The sequence below is a fragment of the Microtus oregoni genome, unplaced genomic scaffold, assembly GCF_018167655.1.
Source record: "Microtus oregoni isolate MIOR12 unplaced genomic scaffold, Mior012 000092F_000, whole genome shotgun sequence".
Lineage (NCBI taxonomy): Eukaryota > Metazoa > Chordata > Mammalia > Rodentia > Cricetidae > Microtus > Microtus oregoni.
In genome coordinates, this window is record NW_024544601.1 from 1,183,089 (window position 1) to 1,201,046 (window position 17,958).

The window sequence follows — 17,958 nt, forward strand, 5'->3', positions numbered from 1 at the left end:
CTGGCCTCAAACTCACAGAGATCTGCTTGCCTCTGTCTCCAGAATGCTGGGACTAAGGGTGTCTGCCCCCACCGTCCAGTCCCCAGGCATTGTTTTTAGTGCTTGTGTGGATTGTCTAATTTTATTTGTCAAATTTATTGTCTCATTAGAGTCAAAAGCTTAGAACTGAGTAGGTTATTTGCTTAAAGGCATCCAACAAGTAAATGGCTGCCTGACTGCTCCGGAACCTGCAGTCAGCAACTCTCAGCAATTTGTTGTTTTATTAATAACAAATTAAATAAAAAACAAATTAAATAAATTAAACAAATTAAATAAAACTACCTATATAATGGAGAACAATTTGGATATATATTATATATGGATGTGTGATGAAAAATATTTGGAGACTACTAAAATAAAATAAAATAAGTTAGTTGTCTTCAACTGAATGCAATATATCCTCCCTCACAGAACACTTAGCAATATAAACATCTTATGGTTGACAATGTTAAGAAATTCTGTATGAAGCCTCATTAGGGCCTATAATGATTAGTTTTAAATGTCAACCTGGGAGGAGAATCTCAATTGATTGAGTAAATATTTAGATCAAATTGGCCTAGGAGCATATCTGTGGGGGATTGTCTTAGTTGCTAATTGATGTGGAAAGATGCGGGCCATTGCCAGTGGCACCATTCCCTGGGCAGGAAGTCCTGAACTGTACAGGACTGGAGAAAACTGCATAGAAGCAGAAAGCAAGCAGCATGCGTGTATGTATTTCTTTCTGCTCTTGACTGTAATATGACTAGCTGTTTCCAGTTCCTTCCACCTTGCCTTCTCCACAATGGTGAACTGTAATCTGGAATTGTGAACCAAATAAACCCTTTCTCTCCTAAGTAGATTTTATCAAACTTTATGATGTCAACATGAAAGGAAACTAGGTCAGGTTCCCTGGAGTATACAGTTTGCTTTTCTTAGAAGGCAATACAATCCTTGAAGGCAAAAACAGAACTTTTGAGTCAATCAAGGAGGAAATAGATAACTTTAGTATTATTTGGTTTAACCTTGCAACCAGCTAAAACTTGCTCTATGTGACCTTGAGGTCAGGGTGTGTCAAAGACTGGAAGGAATAAGTTTACCTCTTAGCTTTGTTAGCTTAGGACCAGGACAGAAAGGTTCACTGTGTTCCTGTCATTGGTGTCCCTTTGGCTCCATAGCCGTTCAGAGTCCTGGCCATTGGTTCATCTTGAGCCCTGCCATGACTCACAAACGTCTGTGGCTCTAGATCACTTACTGAAAGACTGGGGCTGATTTCTTTTTGACCCGACAATGGGAGATCAGCACTTGAAAATTAATTACAAGCAGCTGGGAGATTTCCTGTCATAGCATTTGAAATTCATCTCTTTTCAACTTTTCTACTACCCGCCTACACTAACTGGGCCAGCAGTGAAGGTCTGTAGGCACCTGGGGCTTTTGTAATGCATCAAGGCCACGTTTCATCCGGGGCACAGTTATTCTTCTCATTATGTTATATCATCTTTATATTCTATTTCCTTTCTCGTTTACTTTCAAGTTTAGGTTGGCCTTATTTGGATTGCAAAAGAGGATTTTTCACTTTAATGCAGGGGGTGTTTTGCTTCAAATGTTGTCTCTTTTACACCCAAACTTACAAAGCTTTTTACAAAGGCACCTTCTGTAAAAGGAGTTACTGACCATTGATTATACCATTGTCTCATAAAGCACTGACTTATTGATATCCATAAGTCTAGCATTGAATCTTGATTGCAGATGGGTATAGAGGACCCTTTCATTCCCTTTCTTCACCCCTTATCATCATAACCTGTTTGTGTGTGTGTGCGCGCGTGCGTGTTTGTGTATGTGATGAGTGGTAAGAGCTTGTTTTGTAAAATGTGTGTTATACCATATTTTTCTGTTTTTTTTTCTGAATATATGTCCTTTGTAACAGGCTAATCACTTTGCTGTACACCACGATGAGGAGAAAGATGTAATCACAGGCCTAAAACAAAAGACTCAGTATGGACGACCCAACTGGGATAATGAATTCAAGACAATTGCAAGTCAACACCCTAAGTAAGCAGTGTGGTCTTGAAACTTGTGGTCTGCCAGAAAGCAGCAGCTCTGAGCACTGACTGTCCTTTATAGTCTAAAAGTTAGCATTAACATTTCCATAATACTGTAATGGGGTTGAGTTCTTCTCCAACAGATGTCTGATATCTCTGACTTTAAGAAACAATCTTTAAATCATAGCAAAATTATGTGGAGAGTAATCCTCTCAACGTCCTAATCCAAGCTGCACCATAGAATTTCTCTAGTTTAGTTGCCCAAATTTCCCTAGTGTATATGTTTAAGTAGTGAGGACTGCTTATGCTTATTATTAAGAATATTATACTTTCACTTTCAGTTCAAGTGTCTGAGTCAAATCAGAAGTTGACAGATGACACAAGTTTCTTTCTGGTGTCACTACAGTTTTATCAATCATGAAACCTTGAGGAAATTCCCTTGTCTCCTAGAACACGTGAAAAACTCATGAGCTTGCCATAAATATATCTTTTTGAATAGATGTGGCAAACACTTTGACTTGCCATGGCAACATCATCTACAAATGTGTTGTGCTGCATGCACAGCTGTTTTGATACACATGTGGCCCATTGGCCCCAGGTTTGGTACACCTGCTTTATTTGGACCATGCTTTCCGCTCTTTGAATGGCAAATATATCCCTTGCTATGTTTTTACATACAGGCTCTGATTTATTAGGTGTGAAATGGGCCTAGGAACCTGCATTATTAAAAAAAAAACATGGTGCTTTTAAAAAAAAAATGGCGTGAGACCACATTTTGAAAAGCAAGGATTTCAACTATAAAACTTAAAGGGATGAAGCTGCTGTCAGAGTTGGGGTACCCAATGAGGGTTTGTTACTGATTTTAGTATACTAGAAAGATTTGGGTGGGGGACTAGAGTCCTATAGAAAAGTACATTGTTGCTTCACATATTAGCCCTGATATTCTTGTGGTAGAAATTTCCAAAATCTCTATTTGGATTTCATTTTCTGGGGGTATCAACCACTTTTGAGTTTTCCAGCTGAGCCTACAATCAGAATTAAGCCTCCTCCTTGTGATCAATGTGAACATTTTTTCTCATTTGTGGAAAACATAGGACTAGAAGGGGCTCTACTTCATAGAAAATTTACCTGTATACTTTGTTGTTCAACTCATGCCAAAGCCTGAAACTTTCTTTTCTTTCTCAAAAGCACCAGAATAGGAGTTTTCCTCTGTGGTCCTGAAGCCTTGGCTAAAACCCTCAACAAACAAAGCATCTCCAACTCCGAGTCCGGCCCTCGTGGGGTGCATTTTATTTTCAACAAGGAAAACTTCTAACTCGGCTCTTTCATGACGAAATAAGTGTATGCTGCCAAATGCCCCAATATTGCTGGTTGACTAGATGAGCCCCATTCTCTGAAGAAAGGAGGAGAAAAGGAAACGATGATGACATAGCCACCCCCTTATAAGAATTGCAAAGATTGCTTGCTAGGTCACATTTGCATGGAGCTTCACGGCCTTCACAGCACTTTTACAAACATTATTATGTTGCTTTATGTCACATTTCCCTCTGCCATGCCAGAAGAGGGTTAGTCAAGAATTATCTGGGACTCATTTTTGGATAAACAATAGAAGCTCAAATAATTTCAGCACCTTCCTTCACATTCAGAAGCTGAAACCCGATCTATGTCACTTGACTCCATGTGTGGTAATCTTTTCGTATTTAATACCAGGTTGTCTCAGCAATCAATTTTTCTGCCCTCTCCTACAAGAGAGTACTACAAAGAGTAGTTTATCAATCCTCATTTTTGTTTCATTTTTAACATTAGTTAGCATTATGCAAAAGGAGAGTGATTTTTATGGAAGAAATAATGATGCTGGCAGTGACTTAATACTTCCTAGTGACAGTATTGACGTGGAAGTGCTTTCCAGTTTACCAGCACAACAGCTTAACTGTGTCAGAGATTATTCCTACAAAGGAACATTAGACTGGCTGGAGTTAAGGTAGCAGTCTGCATTTAGCAAGGTGCTTGGCAGAGTGGGGTTCAAGGTCAGTTTATTGAATGAATGAGTGAGTGAACAAACAAATGGAAACATTTAGAACTACACAATGTCACAAGGGAATTAACTTAAGATCAGAGACAAAATTATCCTTCTGTTACTTTTACAGATCAGAGGATTCTGATTCCCCTGGGGGAAGAAAACAGAATATAAACCAGTGGGATAGCCTGGTTTAGTGTATTTACCCTGCTGTTATCTGGAGGCAGGGGAGATGAAGTCAGAGACCTAAACTCCTATGATGCTGCTGGCTAACACTTCTAGTCCTAGTCCATAAGACTGAAAGAAAAACACATCTGTTTATTGCCAGAAATGGTCTGTGAAATTTGAACTGAATTCTAGCAAATGTGTATCTGATAATACGTATCCTGCTTAGAATCCATTTATTCTTTTTGATTTAATGCCTACACAAATAAATCTCATGTGTGTATATAATAAGTTGTTTTTACTACAGTATTTTCATCACCACTATTACCAGCGTCACCATTTTCCGGAAATATAAATCATAGAAACTGTAACCCTCAAATAGTGAAATCACACCCAATATTTGATGGGTAGTCAGAAGCACAAAACAGAGTCTAAATCACTGCTAGAATAGTCACAAGTTCTTTAAAAATAGTTATGATTGCCCCACCACCGAGGATACAAATATTTATAGCTATACAGCTTTGGCAATGAGGAATAAAGAGCAGAGGAAAGGGCAGAGGTCTTAGTGCAGAGAAGGGGAAGTGTGGAAACAACAGAAGAGAAAATACAGTACACTCAAAAGGAAGAGGCAGGGGAAGGGGTCTCACAGTGGTCATGTTTCATCCTCCATTTCTGTGGTGTATATATTGCATATAATTGAAAGAGGCATTCAGAGTCATCTTGTTTTGACTTCATATAGTGTTGAATCTTTTCAATTCTGGTCCAAATTTTGATGTTATGCGGGCATTTTGAAGGGACTAGATGAAGTGAGAGCTCCGATGTCCCTTATATTACTTTTCTGCCTGTATTCTGCTAACATCCTTAGAACACTGAAGGTTGGATTCGGCAAATAAGATCTTCCTAGATGTGCACATGGCACCACAATAAATGTTCCTCCTTTAGAAAGGTTCATCCCCTTCATGTTGTACCCTAGACATTAGTTCAATCATTGAACATATATTCTCTTTGTATAATTAAAATGAGTAAGATACTGTGTGCATAGTTTTAATTATTTGGAGCGAAGTTTGAGGTAGAGGGAGACATCAGTTACATGGAATTTGAACATATGTCCCCAAATGCTATTAAATAATGTCTCTCTGTTTGTTACTCCAAGAATGTCTCTCCAGTTTTCTAAAGACACAAACATAGTTCCCCAAATAGAGATCCACCCTGTGTTATTCTGGTTTTGAGATGGAAAATGAGTGCAATGTGCTTCTTGTTTGAAAACTTCCTTCTTTTTTCCTCCCAAGCCCCCAGCTCCCAGCTGCCAGCTGCCAGCATAGCTCTTTCAGCATTTATTTCTTGGAATTTAGTAACAGATATTGAGATTTGTATTTAGTAACAAGTATCAAATGAGAAAGTAAGGCTATACATGCTTTTCTTAGTTTTTCTTGCTTTTGCAATATTGTGTTTATGAAATTTGAATACTTGCAGCCATTGTATATGAATAGTTTGGGGGAGAAGATGATCTGGGAATAACTTTTAAAAACAGCTATTAAAGCTTGCTTAGGTGTTGAATCCAGTATGCTTTCCTTGTGTCTGTGTTATTGAACTCAAGGGTGAATCTGGCTAGCAGACATCCTGTCTTTTTGCAAGAGAGTTATTCTAATGGGTCCATCAGTTACAGCTGTTACTGTCTAGGTAATGCATGGAGCTGTGAACACACGTTTTCTGATGTTATCATGGATGAAAAGAATAGCACCTAAGGCAAATGGTAATAATAGAAATAGCAAGCATTTATTGAGCTACTACTATACCAAACATTTTTTGCATACCTCAGATACTCCCTCAGCAACGTCACAATGTAGACATTTTAATCTTAATCTTGTTGATAAGAAAACTATCCAAGGAAAGATAATTGATAAGCAAGGGTCCTACAGTTAATGGATATGTATGTCAGTGATAAATTCACATTTTCTAGCAATAGGGTATATGTCCACTAGCATATTAAACAAGGTTCGTGGAACCAAAATATGCACTGAGAATGGTTGGATCATGGCAGCAGTAAAGACCAGTATCTTGGTATGTCAATGAAAAAATTTGGATCCATGTTGATTTTCACTTTTAAATTAAAATAAAATAGGATGCTGGAGGGAAGAAAAGGGGCATAGAGGTGATGTAATTTTATTTAAAATATGGAAAAATATATTTTAAAAAAGAAGTGAAGATCACACATGTAATTCGAACACTCAGGAGGCTGAGTCAGAATTAGAAATTCAAAGCCAGTTTGGCCTATATATCCAGACCCTGTTTTAACCTTACAAAGAAAAAAGAAAGCTTTAGTGACTCAATTTAAATTTACTTTTTATATATTTTTATGTCTTTCATAAAATAGCCATCCATTGTTTGAAGGGTGTGTGTGTGTGTGTGTGTGTGTGTGTGTGTGTGTGTGTGCTTGTGCACATGCATGCACATGTAATAAGTTTTCATGAGGGAGAAGTGAAATTAAAAAATGACATGATTTCTCAACTTTAAGTGCTGTTCTGCAGAACAAAAAAAAAATTCTGGCAGTAACTGGGCAATCTGACCACTGGTAATTTCTAAAATGTGGAAAAAATGATCAACCAATAGTCCATCTTAGAATATTGAAAATAGATTAATAACTAAGAAAACATAATATTTTAAATTGTACAACAAAGAACTCAACACCCAAGTAACTGTTTTGTGGCTAAAGGGAAGTACTAGGAATAGCAATGTATGAGAAGAAACCACTGGGAGTTAATTTTTGGGATTTTACCCTGAGAACTATTAGTTGTGCATGTCTAATTTTGGGGAAATGCCCCAAACATTATATTCTGAAACTTTATCCTGCAGAGAAGATTACACAAACCTTATTTATATGAAAAAATCAAGTTCAAAACATCTTCACAAATCCTACAATCACATTAGATTTAATAATCTACAGGATTTTTCCATTCTGTTAGATCACTTGATTGCTAAGCATCACTTCCCCCTTTCAGTTACACAATTCCCACTTGAGTAACAGTACAATTGCTAGCAAAAAACGTCTAAACATTACTCCTCAGAGTCATAGGCATACAAGCCAAGATACAAGAATAAATCATCCATTTTTTTCTAAATATTGTAGACCAAATTTCAGCTTGTGCTTGTGTAGATTTATAAGGAAAAATATTATCTGAACATCTCTCACTGTGAATTGTGTATCTATTGGTTGAAAACTGCCATGGTACTCTATTGACATAGAAGTTAATCCATACCTGGTGTGTAAAGGTCAGCAGAGCTAGCTGAGCCTCCTGTGTTTCAGTGGCAAGATCGGCATCAGTTATGGCCAAAACATCACACTCAGACATCTGTGTTGTCAACTACCTGACACATTTATTACTAGCTGCTCCATTCTGCTGAGCATCTGGTAATTTTCTGAGATCAAAGGCAACAGCAAGCTTGACCATAAGCAAATTACAAAGGAAGTCAGCTTTAAAGCCTTTTGGAAATTAAGTATGTTTTCCCTTTATAAAAAATAATCAGCAAACTTTACTATTTGGAACATATGAGATGCATTAAAAAACACCTCTACTTTCTACTTAAGGCTATCATATATCAAAGGCTAGGAGATGGGGGTAAAAAGAAAAGTGAAACAGATGTATCATCATTAATTAGAGAGAAAAGTGGAATATAAATAGATCGTTTTATTGGCTCTTAAAGAGGTGAATAATGCTTAGATTAATTACAATTTATCCCCACATATACATTTCTCTCTATATTCACATCATCTGTCTGCAATGTAACTTTGTATCTCTTTCCATTAATAGAAATATACCCTTTAAGTAGTATATTTAATACATTAGCTCTGTAGATCTATACCTTTCCATCAATAGAAGAAGTATTCCTTAAAGTAGTGCATTTAGTACATTGGATCTTTAGATCTATAATGACTAAGACATTCAACTCAGCTCAAAGTGAGAAAAGTCATAATAATGTAAATGTTGATTTTCTAAATTTACAATTAATAGGCAAATCACAGAAGACCTAACCATAAATAAAATGAAATACAAAGTTATTACTTGTGACACTATATAATTAAAGGCATAATAGAGGAGGTGGGGTATTGGCAAAAGTTAAGGGAGAAAAATGGTAGGCACAGGTGTTGAAATATGAGCGGCGGGGCTACGTCCCCAGCACCCCGGCCGCCTGCTAGCTCGTGCCCTGAAATAACAACACACAAACTGTATTCATTTAAACACTACTTGGTCCATTTCTATCTAGCCTCTTCTAGGCTAATTCTCACATATTAATCTAGCCCATTTCTAATCATCTGTGTGTAGCACCCCAAGGTGCACTTACCGGGAAGATTCTAGCCTACGTCCATCCTGGGTTGGAGCTTCATCGCGTGTGTCTGCCCGGGAGCAGGGCATGGCATCTCTTCTGAGGCGTCTGCTCCCGAGAGGAGAGCTGTCGAGTCTGAGCTCACTTCCTCTTCCTCCCAGCATTCTGTTCTGTTTACTCCACCTACCTATGTTCTAACCAATAAAATGGGCCAAGGCAGTTCCTTTATTAGCCAATGACCTTCCTCCATCACACAGGAGCTGAAGATATAGTTCAGTTATAAGATGCTTATTGCTCTATCAGAGGACATGGTTTCAGTTCCCAGCACAATATAAGATAGCTCAAAGTCTGATGCCCTCTGACCTATGAAAAATTGGCAAGTCAGTGGTGCACATAACTTCATGTAGGCACATGCATACACATAAATTGTAAAATATCTTTTAAAGTGATATATGGGGGGGGCTGAAAAGATGGCTCAGTGGTTAAGAGAACTGACTGCTGTTACATAGAACCTGGGTTTGATTCCTAGCACCCACATGGTGACTCACAACTGTCTGTAACTTTAATTCTGGGAGATCTAATGCCCTCATCTAGCCTTTGAAGGCACCAGACATGCATGTGGTACATAGACACACACGTAGGCAAAACATCCATACACATAAAATACAACTGTAAAATTTGTCACTGTTGTAGGGGGAGGTCTCACTTGTTCTTTTCGGCCACCCGGCTAGATTACCCCCAAAATAACCACACAGAAAGTATATTAACTAAATTACTGATTAGACCATTATATCTAGCCTCTTATTGCCTTACTCTCACATCTTGATTTAACCCATTTTTATTAATCTGTATATCCTCACGTGGCAGTGGCTTACTGAGAAAGATTCAGCATGTCTGTCTGGCAGCTCCATGGCATCTCTCTGACTCTGCTTTCTTCCTCCCAGAATTCAGTTTTGTCTTCTCTGCCTACCTAAATTCTACCCTATCAGGCCAAGGCAGTTTCTTTATTCATTAACCAATACAAGCAACACACAGAGGGGACTCCCACATCACTTCCCCCTTTCTGTTTAAATAAAAAAGAAGGTTTTAACTTTAACATAGTAAAATTACATAGAACTGGTATCAAGCAAGAATGACAGTTACAATATTTTTATTTACTATCTTTTATCATAACTAAGGAAAGCTATAACTATAGCTATCTATCTATTCTTTAACTTCATCAAAGCCTCCAGAAGGACATAATATTACCTAAGTAAACAGGAAGTACATTGTAAGCAACTCCCAAAATCTAGAATTGACAGAGACATCTTGCTGCCTGGACAGTCACCCAAAGTTTTTTTGCACATTGGGGCATCCATCTTTGGCCTTCAGGCCCATAGTATACAGCAGAATTTTTCATGAAGCAGAAGATTTCAAAGTTCAGCCACTTTCTTCTGTATCCTGCAGAATGTCTTGCAGAGTCTTTTATGAAGCAGGAACCCTGAAGGATCATCTCACCTTTAGTCAAGTTTAATAGTCATTTTTTTGCAGGTACTGCATGTCCAGTTTAGCAATTCAGGCAAGAATAGTTTCTTGCCCAAATGGCTAAGGAGTCTCTTCAATGCCCATCTTCCTCTCAAAGTAATTGGTGCTGCCAGAAGCAGATGTGTCTCATTGTCATGAAAAGTCCTAAATTTTTAAAATATTTAAATGCCATAATTTGAAGGTCTCTGAAAGATTTGAAGAATAGCTAACTGAAATATATCTCTATACATCTAGAAAGCCTAACTAACATGACTACAATCTTGACTACTACAGATGATTATCTATTAACCTATATTTCTTAATTATACATTTTTAAATGAACTACACAATCACAATATTTTAATCAAGAGCAGAAATATACATATAACAAATTTGACCTTAAATTTGTATCAATAAAACAAGATCCATACAAATGCAAATCTTTATAGCATATCCCCCTTTAAATGTAAACAAATAATGATAAATAATATTTGGGAATATGGGAGTAGTTTTGTCCATATTGCTTCCTGCTGTTTGGGGGCGTTGTTAATCACATCTTTCATGGTGTATCCTGTGTGCTAGGTTCATCTCAGTGATCAGTTGGGTAAAGCACTTTTTTGAGGGTGTTCACGGTGACCTTTCAGGGAGGTCTATCATACCATATTACTCTGGAAGTATTTCATTGGTTCTCATCTTTTGTGGAAACAAAAGAACCTCTTTTCCAAAGCATCATAGCCTTAGACTCAAATTTTGAAATCAAGATACCTTTATAATATACATTCTGGTTTAGCTTAGCAGCCCATACAATTAAATGTCTCTCTGCATTTAGCTCCTTTACAGTCAAAAATTTAAAGAAACACAATAATATACATAATCCAAACTCTCTGTGAATTTTCCATCTTTACATGGTTTATTTTTTTTTTACTCTTTTTAATCTCTGACTATCTGTACTTTGTCTCTTTAAAGACTCTCCCTTTTTTAAAGGAGTAACTTTATTTTATGACTCTCTATACTCTTTTTCTTCTCTCTCCCAAGTCTATGTACACTTATCCAACACTGTGACCCATTTAGAGATCTTTTATGTCAGAATCTGTCCTCTTGTGAATTTGTAATATTTTTACTATCCAGGAGCACTTCTTTTTTTTTTTTTTTTTTTTTTTTTTTTTTGCTTTTTGAGACAGGGTTTCTCTGTGGCTTTGGTTCCTGTCCTGGCACTAGCTCTTGTAGACCAGGCTGGCCTCAAACCCACAGAGATCCACCTGCCTCTGCCTCCCGAGTGCTGGGATTAAAGGCGTGTGCCACCACCGCCCGGTCAGGAGCACTTCTTAAAATGTTAAGCGCTTCTTAAAAATTTAAGTTGTGCCATTAGTAGGAGTAATATGGTACCACCTGTTTGCCTGCCCAGTCTTTAGCTTTAGCTTAAGCTGTGCTCTTACTATGATAAATATGGTAGGCCTGCTTGGCGCTCTACACAGTTCAGCATGGCAGAGCCGCTTTTGCCTCTGAGCCGCTTGTGCCTGTGAGCTGCTTGTGCCTCTGAGACACATGCATTGCCCTACTTCTGGGCACACAGCGAATCCACATTTCCATCAAGCAAGCCGTAGTAGCACTTTACTCACAAACCCCATCCAAATGTTCTCTCTCCAGTAAGAGACAGAGGTTGCACTAGCAGCATAGCCCAGAAAGCTGGCATTTTAAAACTTACACTTTATGTTGCAGCTGCTGAGTCAGGAAAATCTCTCCTAAAGGAGCTGTGACATGCCTCCAGCAAACAGCAAAAATCTGTTAAACTCTCTCTATATATTTTTTTTGTTTGGAATTTCTTTTAAAACCCTTTCAAGTTTTATGTGGAGTTAGTTGACCATGTTAGAGCGCCAATTGTTGTAGGGAGAGAGCCTACTTGTTCTTCCCGGCCAACCAGCTAGCTTAGACTTCCTTTCTGTCCTTCTGGCCCTGTGAATTCAACCCACCTCATGCTTTGTTTTATTTGAGATAGGGTTCCAATTCCTAGGAATTGAATATATGCCTCTTGAAGAGGCCAATCTGGATGCCAAGATTCTGGAGTAATGACAGTCACATCCATACATGAGTCTAGTAGTCTCAATTACAATGTTATTTATACGCACTCTTAGCTTTGGTCTTTGAACATTTGTAGAAGTCTGCCAAAATATATGTTTCCTATTTCCTCCTGGAGTTTTTGACTTATCCTCCAGGTCTATTCAATCATGCAGAACAGTATGGTTTTTTACAGTAGGCACTGGATTGTTTAATTTTCCTGGTGAGACATGTTCTCCACAACGACTGGAAATGACTGGGCCTTGTTTGACATCGGGGCCTGTGAGAGGCCCCCTAAGGAGTTTCCTGGTGGTATCGGGTTGCCTTGTCTGTCTTTTGTTGACCTACATTCATTAGTTCAATGTCAACTTTTGCTACACCTCCTACATATATCAGAAGAATGAATCTTCCTATTCTTGCCATTCCTAGAGAAAACATTATTCCTAGGAATTCCTTGTCTACAGTCCCTTCTTAGATGTCCTATTCTTCCAAAATTAAAACATTTGGCATTTTGGTGTCTCCTCATACCATTGGAAATTGTTTCTCCTACCCAAGCTTCATTACTATAGCCAAATGTTTCAATATTCATTGTTTGCAAGATCCATTCATCTATGGGTGCTGATCTGACCTTTAGAGACCCAAGGATCTTCTTACATTCTAAGTTGGCATTTTCAAAAGCCAAGGATTCAATTAGTACACATCTAGCTTCAGGGTCTGTCAATCCTAGTTTCACAACCTTAATTAATCTTTGTAAGAAGTCAGTAAAGGGTTCTCTCTAGCCTCATTTAATCCTAATATATGACTCAGCCCTCTTTCCTAGTTTCTGAATCCTGTCCTAACCCTTAAAAATGGAATAGATAGATAGATAGATACAGATAGATAGAAAGATAGATAGATGATAGATAGATATATTTGTGTGTGTGTGTGTGTGTGTGTGTGTGTGTGTGTGTGTGTGTGTGTAGTACCTGTGTATATAGAGACAAGAATGGAAAGCAATTTCTACTTCTTGTATCAGTTTCTATTTTAGTTAAGATCTACTTGTGCCACAGGAAGTTAACTAACCACATTCTGGCAGAGGGTCCTGTATTGAAGTGTTTATGGGTAGGAGAAATACAACTTGATGGATTAAAAAAAAAGGATAAAGTTGGGTAGATAGGGAAGTAGGGTAGGTATATGAAATTCTCAAAGAATAAGAATATTTTTAAGTCTCAATGAATTGAAGCAACAGAAGTTATTTTATGTCCATATTTCATGACCATTGCATATTGCCTGGGTATAAGGGACTTGTGAAGCCCTTATGGACCTAGAGTCCCATCTTCCAGCTACTACTATTATCTAAGAACTTTATATATTCCATCTAATTGATTTTTCAGAGCAGCTGTTATCTCTGCTTTCCAGGCCAGGATGTTGCAGCATTGAAATATGAAGCACCTTTTCTGCTCTCACACACATAGATCATATTAAGATTAAAATACAGTGTGTTTTCCCACAAACTTACCTTATGGCATCACAGAAAACTGATGAAGGTTAAATGTAAATGAATTGAAAGGTTGGCATTTGTGGGAAAAGGTGGCTAGGAGTTGATCTCCAAAACTGACCTTAGGAAATACTGCTAATTTAAAGCTATAATTTTACTTAGTAATGGCATATAAAAGCAAAATTAGGTCATGATGTTAAATAGATTGAAAACTAAATGAGAATAACACACCTCTAATTTAGTAAATCAATTTGACAAAATGCTTAAAGCATTATCTTTAAATACAGTGCAGTGTGTGTTGCTTCCAGGTCAAGGACCACTGTGGATCCTGGTTGGGGAGGAAATAGGAAGCATTCCAGCTGTGCAGAAGCTGGGTAGAGATGAGCCTCCTGCAAGTCATGTCCATGAAAGAACAGACCCCTGACAACTTACAAAGAAAAGGAAAAAAAGCTTTTTTTTTTTTTTGAGCCCCTGATAACTGAGGACTGTTTATCATCACAACATAACCTAGATCAGGACACTGATTAGTATGTTTGCTTTTAGGGCTAGGTCTTCTCGTCCAGCATAGTTTCTGAGATAAGAAGGTCCAACACACGACTCATTGGGATAAATTCAAGTTCTCAGCAGGAGGAGGTACCTGTGTGAAAATATTCATCCTTTCCTTTCCCAGCTTTTAAAAGTCTATCACCTTCCTATTCTACCATCAACCTCAATTTTCTTTGTAAGACAACATATTTTCAGTGTTCAGAACTTTTTCCTCTCTATCCTTTTAGGTTCATTGGTCAGGGATACAGTCCATTGTGTCAGGGAAGGTATGGTAACAAGACTCAACTGTTTAAATTCAGGAAGCATAGAATTATGAATACCTCCTCCTTTGCTCTCTCAACCCCTACAGCGATGGCTATGTTGCTGTCCCCCATACATAGTGATTGATTTCACTTCTATGTCTTTACATTTACAATCCCTCTGCCTGAACTAATTTTTTCACATATTTCTGTGGTTTTCTCTCACTCCTTCAGGTTTCAGCTGGACTAGAATTTTTATTAGAGAGGTCTGCTTTGACCAGTTCATTTAAAATAGTAGCCCTGCTACCACCTATTCCGTCAATCACTTAACTTTCTTCCACCCAGTCATTTCTCTACATCACATGTTAGCATCTTATTATATTGCTCTATTGTCCACTCCACAAGAATGCTAACAAGTAAGTAGTTTTGTTTGACTTCGTTTTCTCAGAGTTTAGAATGGTATCTTATAGTGGTATATTATTTATGTTTTAATAAAAAAGCTTGCCTAAAGGTCAGTGCAAAACATCCACACTAGTCAGTCATACAGTCCTGGCAGTGCTGGCACACACCTTTAATCCCAGCAGCTACACTAGTTAGCCATAGAGGCTGGGAGGCAGTGGTGCAGCCTTTAATCCCAGAACTAGAGAGGAATGTAAGATGGGAGAACAAAGGTCTCCGTCTCATTCTCAGGATTTGTGGAGGCAGGATCATCATTTTAGTCTAAGATAGAGGTAAGAGCCAGTGACTGGCTGTTTTGCTGTTCTTATCTTCAGGTTGAACACCAATATCTGTCCCTGGGTTTTTATTATTTGTGCTACATCTGGAACCCAATGTTTGAGGTATGAATTCATGAAAAAGCTGTTTGCCTGTGGCTTCACCAAATGGCAGAGGCTCTGTTACAGCTAACTGGACTCCTGTGCTGATGTTAGATGTAAAGAGAATCACGGAAACAATATTCTCATATGGCAGGCATTCACTGTTTGTGAAGCAAATGTTAAACTCGTGGTCAGTTTGTAATAGAATTATCCCTAAAGACTGACTGCTTTGCTTTTCTGATCTTCAGCTTGAACCCCAATATCTGTCTCTGGGTTTTTATTATTTGTGGTTTTTATTATTTGTGCTACAGTATCTAGTACACAGTGAACACCTATTCAAGTGTTGCTTGTAGAAGGAGACCAGGGAAGGTCTGTGGAAGGGGTGTTGGAAAAGGCCTCTGAAGCAAGATTACAGCTGAGAGGCTTCTAAGGAAAGCATCAGGATTCTGGTTGTTTCTCTGAGAGAACTGTGACAAACCAAAGCAGGCTGTTGTTTTAGTCCATGTATTGAGGCCTGTGACAAGGGGCTCCAGCATGAGTTTAGAGTTTGACATAGTCTAACTACTTCAACAGAGCGCTATTTTATAGGAAAAACTGGGGATCTATGAATAGCCATTGTAGGTAAGGGGGCAGAGAGGAGAAAGCTGTCATTTTGAATCTCATAGAGACTAAATTTCAAGTTTATGCTTCAGTGCACAATCAATGGCACTCTTCTGTCCCCTGGTGGTAGCAATACAAAACTACATGAGGAGATGTGTATGTAAGCAAATCTTTATTTCAAAGCAAGTTTCACCCATACATGTGCAGTGTGTGTGTGTGTGTGTGTGTGTGTGTGTGTGTGTGTGTGTGTGTGTGTGTGTGTTCTTGGAACTCTTGAGATAAAAATCTCCAAAATAACCCTAACAATTTTTCCTTACTTTTCCAAGCTCAACATCAAAGGAGCCAGTTAAACAGAGGGTATGCTTGAGTATAATAATCCAGCTTTTAGTCTGGGCAATCTTCTCTCCTAGCCTTCTGCTAAGGGTTTGTGGAAAGAATCTCTGCTGTGGCAGAGCATAAGTAGCCTCAAAGTGCTCTCCAAGTCTAGGACCTACCACATATGATGAACCATTTTCGGGATTCCCAAGGAAGATGTCTACATCTGTACAATCTGGCAAAGGAGAAAATCAGAACACAAAAGAGTAAATTCTGTTCCCAAGAGAGAAGCAGAAGAGAACCTTTACAACTCTACGAAGGAAGTGAAAGAATATTGGAAAGGGAAAGAATCAAAGGTGTAACAGAGAGAAGCAATCAGAATGCAGCCTCTGTTGCAGTTCCCTGGAGGTAGGTCAGATGAGGACTAGTAGTCAGATCAAAGTCCAGTTCTGTTTGAGCACATCAGTACAGAGTCTGGGTATTTTCACATTAGTTGTCCCCCTTAAGTTGATCTGCAAACTACCAGTGCTATGGTTTGGCTATGGCATGCCCTCCACAACCCCTCATGTGGCGAATACTGTATACCCTACTGGTGGGACTGTTTGTGGAGGCTGTGAAAAGTTTAGGAGGAATCAGTTCACAGTGGTCACTCTTTGGAATAGTCCATCTGGTCCCTCTCCTGTACTCTGCTTCCTGTCCACCGTGCTATGAGACTGACTGCTCTGCTGAACTTGGGCTCTCAGGATGTTCTAGTCTTGCCTGAGGCCCATCAATAGAGCATAGGCTGCTGAACTTGGGCTCTCAGGATGTTCTAGTCTTGCCTGAGGCCCATCAATAGAGCATTGGCTGCTGAACTTGGGCTCTCAGGATGTTCTAGTCTTGCCTGAGGCCCATCAATAGAGCATAGGACCATGCACTAAAATAGTGAAACCATGAGCTAAAATAAACCTTTCCTTCTGCAATCTTTCTCGTGGGTATTTTTTTAAAATAATATGAATAATATTATTTTTTTAACAATAAGTGGCTTATACACTTAGGAACCACCAGCCAAAGTAGTAGCATTAACAGAAGAAAATTCTGAAGTCCCACTTCTGACTCTTCCCTGAACCCTCCAAGATGAAGAATTAAGTATTTGGATTTTTTTCTTTGTTTTTTAACATTAAAGTTTTAAAAGACCTACCCTGCCCTCTTCATTTTCTAAGTGAATTAAGTGCAGCTTAGAAAGGTGAAATGCTTATTTCCCCATCACACAAGCAATTGCAGGTAGAGTCACAGCTGCAATGTGGGCCTTCTTATGTCCATCAAGAGCTACCACGGGCACCAAAGAAGCAACATTAAGGAAATAAATGAAGCAGATCCCAGTGAACAGTGCTCACCATGTTTACAAGTGTTTCATAAAATTTTATTCAAATCAACAAATGAGGAAAAGATCCTATAGCATCCTTAGTGATGCTGTTGCAAGTTTTGGGACAAGCATGATCTCTCTCTCTCTCTCTCTCTCTCTCTCTGTCTTACACACACACACACACACACACACACACACACACACACATCATATAATTATATATTAAGAGAAAGACAAATATGATATCCCAAGCATGCTCCCCACAAAATCAGGCCCATTTTTGTGACTTTTGTACTTTTTGGAGAGTTCGTTTGAACTGCAAAGAATTTCACTCGAGATTGATAGCTTCCAGAGCTGGCACACATATGTGCTATGTAGTTGAAGTTGGATTACTTTTCCTATTATTGTGATAAATGACCTGATGTGAAGAACTATAAGAAGAGGTTTGGTTTTGGTTGATAGTTCTAGAAGTTTCAGCCCATCACTGTGAGAAGGGTGTGG

At 38.5% G+C, this 17,958-nt stretch overlaps 1 protein-coding gene across 3 annotated transcripts in view; it reads left to right on the forward strand.

The window, feature by feature from the left end:
- Positions 1 to 5,790, forward strand: part of LOC121442574 (cytochrome b-245 heavy chain) — a 136,638-nt gene extending 130,848 nt beyond the window's left edge. For all 3 annotated transcript variants that reach the window (XM_041644158.1, XM_041644160.1, XM_041644159.1), the window contains 2 exons: positions 1,943 to 2,067; positions 3,246 to 5,790. In XM_041644158.1, coding sequence (XP_041500092.1) covers positions 1,943 to 2,067; positions 3,246 to 3,372 — 252 coding nt within the window. In that variant the 3' untranslated portion in view covers positions 3,373 to 5,790. The remainder of the gene's footprint in view (positions 1 to 1,942; positions 2,068 to 3,245) is intronic.
- The last annotated feature ends 12,168 nt before the right edge of the window (positions 5,791 to 17,958 follow it).